Raw genomic sequence first — 8,557 nt, forward strand, 5'->3', positions numbered from 1 at the left:
AATGATAGAATACAAGATTGCGCCGATCAGAGAGGATTTTTGAGAATAACTTTTGTGTGACGTCACACTGGTGCAATTGCGAGAGAGAAATGCCAAAACGTGAGCAAGAATGGAAGAAGAAGAAAAAATGTTGCAANACTTATTTTGGTGATGCAGTCTAATGTGCATACATATGTACATACGTTGTTGAATTCAAAGCTTCACTGAGCTAAGAAAAATATAATAAAACTATAAAATGTTCCATTGTTGATGAAATTATTTCACTGGAATCGTTGACACTCTTTCGTAGATTAAACAAAGTAATTAGCGGTGTCTAAAACTTGTATTGTTTGTCGAAAGTGCCAAATGGTAGCGGGAAAAGCGCCTGTCCCGTAATTGAAAATTTGTTTTCTTATCTAAACAAGTAAAAACTAGCAAATACCCAGCGTGCTTCATTGCGCCTTACAAGTATTTTTGTGTCGTTACTCCCTCACAAAACTTGTATGGTCTCATTTATAAAACAACAAACCAACAAAACGAAAATACTTTGAAGGCGCTGGAAAGTATGCGGATTATTTGCTATTTGAATATATTTCTAAATCAAAGACTGCTCAAATACTTTCGTTTGATAACCATATTTGGCTTATGTTATCAATTTAACTAAATTAAATTTTTTCAAATATTGGACCTGCCTCAAAAATGTTTTCGGCAGTAGCTTTTTTAAATCTCTTTATTTTGATACACTACGTAAAATTTCATTTATTTTACGATTTTATTTAATAAAAGCTCACCGAGAATTGAGCGAAAAGCAGGCCAATGGATCTTTTAGGCTCACAAAGACGCAACACTCAATTTTGGTGCGTGTATTGACAGTGTACTGCCTGATTGAATTCTCACAGTCGATGCTGTATGGAGGACACTGAGGTGGAACATCTCAACACACTTCACTCCACCTCACTCAACACCACCTTTTGTGAAATGCTATCTAAATACCTTAGATCCTACCTCTTAATTAGTCTGAGAAGTAATCGGGACTGTAACCATTCGTAGCACTGTCACAAAGCACTGAAGTTGTGGCCAAATTTTTGCGCAGCCACTTTGGCCTAACCCTATAAAACCCAACCTAGCCTAATATTTACTGCTATACAATCGAAAATACCAAACCTATTATATTATCTTGCACTTTTGTACTTACTGCGTAAATTTTGCTTAAACAAAGATATTTTTTACGAAGTCACTCGCCCTTAATTGAGTGCAAATGGCAGATGATTTATCGTCAGCTTATCAGAACCGAAAATGGAGGAAAAAGTTATTATGACATGAAGAATGATAAAAGCAAAAAAAACAACAATAAAAAAATTGCCAAAACACCGAAAGCAAGTGCGACATTGTGCTATAGTGCTGATACGACAAGCAAAAAACAAAGACAAAAAAACAAGAAGAACAGAAAAACATACAGCCTACACTTAACGTCGCTTAAGCTTTGCCATTAAAATTTTGATCGAGATTGTCTGAGACACATACAAGTATGCCCCTGTATGTATATTTTTCCGTCTGTGTACTGTTTGCATGCGTTTACACCAGGCGACAAATGAAAGTGTACACCTTGTTCTATATAATTCACAATGACTTTCATGCATTTTTTTTTGCATTAATTATTTTTGAATATATAGTTCATGCTATAATATAAACCATGTAAATCAAAGTTACACACTTTATATAAAGTTTACAAACATTTATAAAATTTTCACTTTTTATTCGGAATTTCTGAAAATTTTCCGAGTATGCAGTTTTTTAGCGCACCCAAATTTTAGTCTAATGAGGTGGAAGTTCAACCGGCTACAAAATCGCGTTGTTTTTTGAGACTGCTTTTGCGTTTTTTTTTTTACAAGCTTCTTCTATATGTAAACAACTGCAATTTACAAAAACTGGCGTTGATGTTCGTGAAATTTTTTTGCTAACGGTCTGCCGCATTTTATTTCATATGCCATATGGAAAAAAGTGCAAAAATTCGTCTCAAAAAAATAAAAGAAGTAAAATATATATATATCATAAAAACCGACCCGATTTTGTGTGCTGTTTGAAACTTCCATTTCATTAGACTAAAATTGGATGGGCTAAAAACTGCATGCTAGAAAATTTTCTAGAAATTCTGAATAAAAAGTTGAAAATTTTATCACATTTTTTTGAATTTTTGTGAACTTTATAAAAAAGTGTAACCCTTTGGTTTATTTGGAATAATTTATTTATCAAGGAATGAAACCGAAAACGTACCGTTTAAAACCATTTCCTTTTTCAAAATCAAACCCGAAACCGTAACGGTTATCTTGACCTGAAAAGGAAACGAATATTGTATTAGAAGTTGTAAACATTAATTTGTCGTCTAGTGTATGTGCTTTGCTTATTTTTTGTTATTTTTTTCGCGTAATTGTAGCACTTATGTTCGTCTAATACTCGTATAATACTGCATGTTAAAGTTGATGGTATGTCAATATATAACATTCATTGGCATGGTCATACAAATACTACTCAAGCGCGCATATTCACGGTCAGCGGCATGGAAGAGGAAATTCGTGTGCTGTGGCAGTAGCTCGGTGATTGTTGCTGATGACCGACCACGCTATTTTTTATTAAAACCGCAAACAAGTACAAAAAAATGGCTTCAAACGCAAAAAGATTACCCATACGCCATGTGGTACAACGGTCGTGTGAATGTTTTCGTTTTCGTTTTTGTTTTTGCTATAGCTATCGTTTAGTCGTGCCTTACCATGCGTATATGTCACCATGTTTGTGATATATGTACATACATACATGCATATTTACTAAATATACAAAGTAGTTACTGATAGGCATGAGTACGCGACGCTTTTCCCACATCGACGACACCGTTTCTCCACCCGCTCTGTGCCACTATGTCACTCCCACTCACGCGCCCGCCGTCCTGCCGCTGATAGTGTGTTTTCGAATGGCTGACTGACTGTCTCGTTGACTGACTGGCTCAACCCACCGCAACAACAACCCATTATTAATTAGAAGGAGGGCACATAACTGGGCTGGCTGGAGTAGACCTCAATGACTGCTCAACTTGTGACACTCGATTCAGTGCGCTGCGAACCTGCCAACCAACCTGTACACACTTAGTTAGAGCGTTAAGTAAGCGGCCCCTGAGGAATAAAATATCGGGCCGCGCGGCCCTCTTGACGCCTCATTACTCAAAGCGCGGTACTTTTTTATGACTGTGATTGAGATAAGAAACGCTCGTTGTTATTTGTTGGTTTTATTTTCGCTTTTTGTACTCTACTACTACCTTTCTATGTGAATCATATGAGCGATTTAGTTAATAGCGTAAGCGCGAAGAGAAACGATTAAATGAAATTTTGCGTAGAAATTTTACGAAAAATACGAGCAAAATTTAGTGCGTAAAGTTTTAATACGAGAACGGGAGAATTTTTTCCAAATAAAAATCGGCTTCAAGTGGTGATGTGTTGAAATTTTAATGAATATCTTGTATAAAAAAATTTTGCTGAATCACAGCAGGCAGCAACTCAATACCAAAGATATTTGTGAGCTCTGAAAAAAAAACATTTATTTGATATAAAAAATTATTAGTTATTGCTTAAAAAAGTGTGACATAAAAATTAATTTAATTTGAAAGTACGAGGTATACCATAAAGTATTAAAATAATCCAACGAAAAGTACCTATTTAACCGTAAACGCGAAGTAAATTTAAAAATATTGCCACAATCGCAATACAAAAAAAAAACAGGTTTATCAACTTCAGTGCCAAATAAGCCGAAACACTAACCACTTTTATTCAACCTACATATTCTCCGATGAGTTTCGCCTCGAGCCAGCAATAAAATCACCGATGAAATCGCCATTACTAGACCGCACAGCGCTATCACCATCACTGCATCAACAAACACACTACCCACAAATTTCATCCCACCGGCGACGGCAGACGCCACCACGCTTTCTACACCATCACTTACAACATCACCAGCGTACCAGCCAACAGCTGCAGTCTCGTTACAGGCAGCCACCAGCGCCACTTCTACTTTTATACCCAGACATTCGTACGCCGCATCTGCGCCTGCCACCAGCGCCGCCTCAACAACGGTAACATTTAATCCAACAGTTACCACTTTCACCGCCCGCTGGACGCACAATTCCAGCAGCGAAAGTAGCGGCAGCGCCAAATCGTCCTTTTCCTCCTCAACTTATTCCTCAGCTCTATCGGAGCCGCCAACTGCGGCGGCTGCAAAAGCGGCAGAGGCTCCTACAGGAACTTCAACAGTTAAAAGTTCGGCATCTGCTGCAAAGCGCAAAGGTATTGCCACGCATCATAAGTCTCCGGCCAACGCAGCTGGTTCGTTTGTGGTTAAATGTCTGCTAAAAACGGTGCGTTTTATGTGGCAGGTCACAGAGATACCGATGAAAATCGGCGAGACACTCGGCACCATATACAGATATGCACACGACTCGGTCGAGACAATACTCTGCGTAGCTGGGTGAGTTTGGTGTGGGCGAAGTAATGAAGTGGTGGGAGAGAGGGTAGACTATTTATTGCCGAAAATGTCTAGCATTAGTGATAAAAATATCTATTATTAGTTATGAAAATGTTCAGTTATGAGGGATAATACGCTTATGTGAAAGTTATTGGCAATTTAGTGGAGTCTTAAGTAGCAATGAACAGGGGAAGTAGCAGTAACAGGATCGGAATATTTATTGGGCGTGTTTATTAACCACAAATTGTAGTTTAAACTTTAACACAACTTTTTTTTTTAAATTACTCGATTCGTTTATCTAAACTTTGCTTCATACATATAGATCGTGCGCTTAATGTGACATCTATGAACATCACTTTTTTTTAGTACAAACAGTTGTCAAACTAATTATTCGTACAGTGATGTTTTTTACGATATTCGCAAATGTTTATTTTGTTAATTTTTCACGAAAATATAGATCATATATTAGTCACCTAAAACTTCCACTTTATCAACTTTTTTTTTCTTTTTTTAAATTTTTATCAAAATTTGTTTATTTTTTAACCGACTTCACAAAAAGGAGAAATTCTTCGGAATATTTTTTTTGTGTTTGTTACAGCAAAACTTTGTACCACGTTAACCGATTTCTATAATACTTTTTTTTAAGGAAAGGTGTTACCTCACAGGTGGTCCCATTCTAATTTGTTTTAAGTCCGCTCATTGGATCATGAAGAGATTAACGATAATCCTAAAGTTTTATATGAGAATTGAAGTCGGTTTTGTTTTTTGCTTAAAAATTACTTATAAAGTTTTGTACACAGTATGAAAATTTATTTATATAGTTTTTGTTAGAATATGAACTATATTTATTATGAAAACCATTTGCGACTATTGTTATAAAATCGCTGTACGAATAATTAAGAGGGGATGATTTAACTGCAAAAATTGCATATAACTTTTGGACCGCAGGTTTAGAGAAAATGTGCTGGTTCTCTATATTACATTTTTTGTATAGATACACAAATGCCTAAAATGTGCAATTATCTATGCACTGATATGTACTTCTCAAACGACTTATAAATATAATGGTTGAAGGTGAAATGTATGGAAATGCTCAATAATGCTATTTTCTTAGAAACCATGACAGATCCAGCACAACTCTTCCTCCTAGACACCTTCAATTAAGCACAGTGTGCCGGTGGTGTAACGTTGGCGGGTGTAAACCAGTCTCGGAAAGTTTTGGAAACATTTAAGAACAGGAAAGGAAAACCCCTCAGTCTACTCAATACATTGATAACATACCATGAAGCAGAGCTTTGCTCAAGCTTAACAAGTCGCAAGTCCCTCCAAAACCGGATTTACGCAATCGCAACGACGCAAGTTCATTTCCCATTTGGAGAAGCCGTGGGGTAAAAGCGGAATTGCTAAAACTTGTCGAAAAGTTTTATTATAGAAGATGTGGTCCTCCAGAGCGTGTATTAACTAAAATACTCGTATTATTTTAGGTGACCCTGCTCCATTTCCCAATCTTTAAGTCAATAGAAAAATTACTTACTATCTGCAGGTTTTATGTCTTAAGAGCCATTTCCCTCTTGACCTCGCAAAACAGAACCTCTGAACAGTCTAGTTTCTGAGTCACTTTTGCACTCCTTTTTTGTTCTTTGTTCTTCTTGAAAATATCTTCTTAAAAATATCAGTAAGAAAATTTGGAAGCATTGTGGTTTGATATAAATTTTTTGTTAAAAATTCCTTTATTTGTGGTCTAACGAACTGATTTCTTGAAACGTTATCAAATATTTTATTCTGCGAAACATTTGCCCAAAATTCGAATGAAAAAATTTATGTATACAAGTACTTATTCACTTATCGGAGTTGGAATATTTTGGTAGAAAAACCGCACGAGGGTTTATTTTTCCACAAAATTTGGTTTGTTTGTATTAGCGTATGGCACATCAATCGGTGGGCTCCACTTATACGCTTTTTCTGTGAAATACCCGATTAAAAAAAAAGAATCCACTCGTTAACAGCCAACTGCGCTATACCTGAAAGCGTTTGTTTAGTACATAACAAAGAAATTGTTAAGCAAAATTGATGAGTGTGAAAATGTTTCGCATTGATAATTTTTTATCGCATGTCTTTTTTTGCTTGTGGAAAGTTAACAGGTGCCAGCTGCCACAGCTAAGGTGGTTCTGGAAGTTACGCTGTTCCAATCACTCTTTAAATAATAAATGAGTTTCTTAAATAATACACGAGCTTTCAATTCTAATCAATACAATTGTACGATTGACTTTTTAATCGGACTCGAGATTTATTTTTAACAAAGTGTCGCATTAATTGTGGTGATTTACACAAGTTGCCCAGCGCTACACAAACAGCTCCCCTAACTCTTATACTGAAGTGAAATCACTCGTTGTGAGTGCTCTAAAAATTAATTCCCTATTTACTGCTTACAACTTTAATCAATGGGCGCGTTTATATTGTTGATGACTTTTTCATATTTTCAAGTGGTTTCTGCTGCCGCTTAGTGCAGGTGTTCTTTTTTAAATAATAATAAATTTATTTTTTATCAGCAGATTATTTTTTAAATTTCTTCTTATCGACATTTTTATTAATTGCCTATATCCTTTTTATTTGTTTATTTACAGAAAGGCGCGTCGTAAAGAGCGCGATGGTGATCAAAATTCAACAGATACCAAATTATATTTGGAGGAGAGCGTTTTAGAACGTAAGCTACCTGAAGCCGATCTCAAAGCCTTAGTGGATCTTCCAGCTGGCTTGGACTATAATGAATGGCTAGCGTCACACAGTAAGTTGAAGAGAAAAAAACAAACTTTTTATTACAGTTTTAAACAGCTAAGAAAGTCTTAAGAATTACCGATAGTAACTAGGGTGGAATATACCGAGTTTATAAGAAATCAGTGTTGGACAAAACCAAGCAAAGGGGCAGAACTTTTACTACACTTTATTTGTGTTTGATTTACACTTAGAAAGCTCATTTATGCAAAACTTAGACTTGACTGGACTCAAAAATTATATATCTGCCAAATGAGCAGCACTTGTATGTACTTAGTACGGAAGGAAACTAGTTTAAATATCGATGTTCAACTAGTTTTTTACCCACCTCAACTAGTTGAAGATCTGACTTTCTTCCTTGAAACGAACTGTTGACTTTATCATGGCGATGTCCTAGGCATCAGTCAATTATCCGACACTGCATTTGATTTCAACTACTTTAAAACGCATTTGGCTTAAAGCACTTTAAAGTCAGTCGTTTGATTACGCTTTCGTTCTGCACTTCACGGATGCCTTTTCATAGTTGAAATAAACCGAAATTAAGAATTTAAAATTAAATGTTCCGCCTAATGAGATTTGAACATGGACATTCTTGGCCGTGACCAATTGTAGTGAACATCTTTGCACGCTCATACATGTACAGCCCTACGTGTAAATGTGCTTTCAAATGTTCAGTTTGAATTGCGTGCAAGCAGCAAGTCGATTGTCCGACTCTGCATTTGATTTCAACTACTTTAAAATGCATTTGGCTTAAAGCAATGCAATGTCAGTATGTTTCTTTTACAGATGACTTTTCATTCTGAAATAGTTAATTGCCACACGTTAGATGATTTTACAACTATTTGCAAAGATATGTATCAAAAGTGTAAGCATTTGGTTTATCTCAATGAGGCTGCTACATAGGTGATTATGCATCAATTTGAAGTTAAATGCTGCAGAGGTGAAACAAACTAATTCCGCTGAGGTAATTGGTTGAGCTACGCCGTACTAGGTAGTTACCCCTTGTTCTGAATCGAACAATCGCTTTTTTCGGGCTTCAAACCGAACCACGAACCGAACTGTTATTATTTAAAAGAAATGGTTCGGTTCTGTTCAAAATGAAAATCCACTAAAGTATTTTTAAATTTTTGTAATACACAAATTTGTCTAAACATGCAACTGGTATATTAAAACTGCATTTTTTTTTTTGTTTGATGGCAACTCCGCGATTTGTAATTTCGTCCATATAAAAAAATGCTTGACATGTTTTCGCGATTTTTAAACGGCATACATTCTTTGTAATTTCAATGCCTAGTGG

At 35.9% G+C, this 8,557-nt stretch overlaps 1 protein-coding gene across 1 annotated transcript; it reads left to right on the plus strand.

The window, feature by feature from the left end:
- Nucleotides 1–3,818: 3,818 nt before the first annotated feature.
- On the plus strand, nucleotides 3,819–7,359 carry LOC108375465 (MOB kinase activator-like 2; the record flags this gene model as incomplete). Its single annotated transcript, XM_017631595.1, has 2 exons — nucleotides 3,819–4,491; nucleotides 7,113–7,359. Coding segments are annotated over 2 exons (896 nt in total), but the record flags the coding sequence as incomplete, so codon positions are not given.
- Between the last annotated feature and the right edge of the window lie 1,198 nt (nucleotides 7,360–8,557).

This window comes from Rhagoletis zephyria, unplaced genomic scaffold, assembly GCF_001687245.7.
Source record: "Rhagoletis zephyria isolate East Lansing unplaced genomic scaffold, Rhagoletis_zephyria_1.1 Rzeph_scaffold_08984, whole genome shotgun sequence".
In the NCBI taxonomy this organism is placed as follows: domain Eukaryota; kingdom Metazoa; phylum Arthropoda; class Insecta; order Diptera; family Tephritidae; genus Rhagoletis; species Rhagoletis zephyria.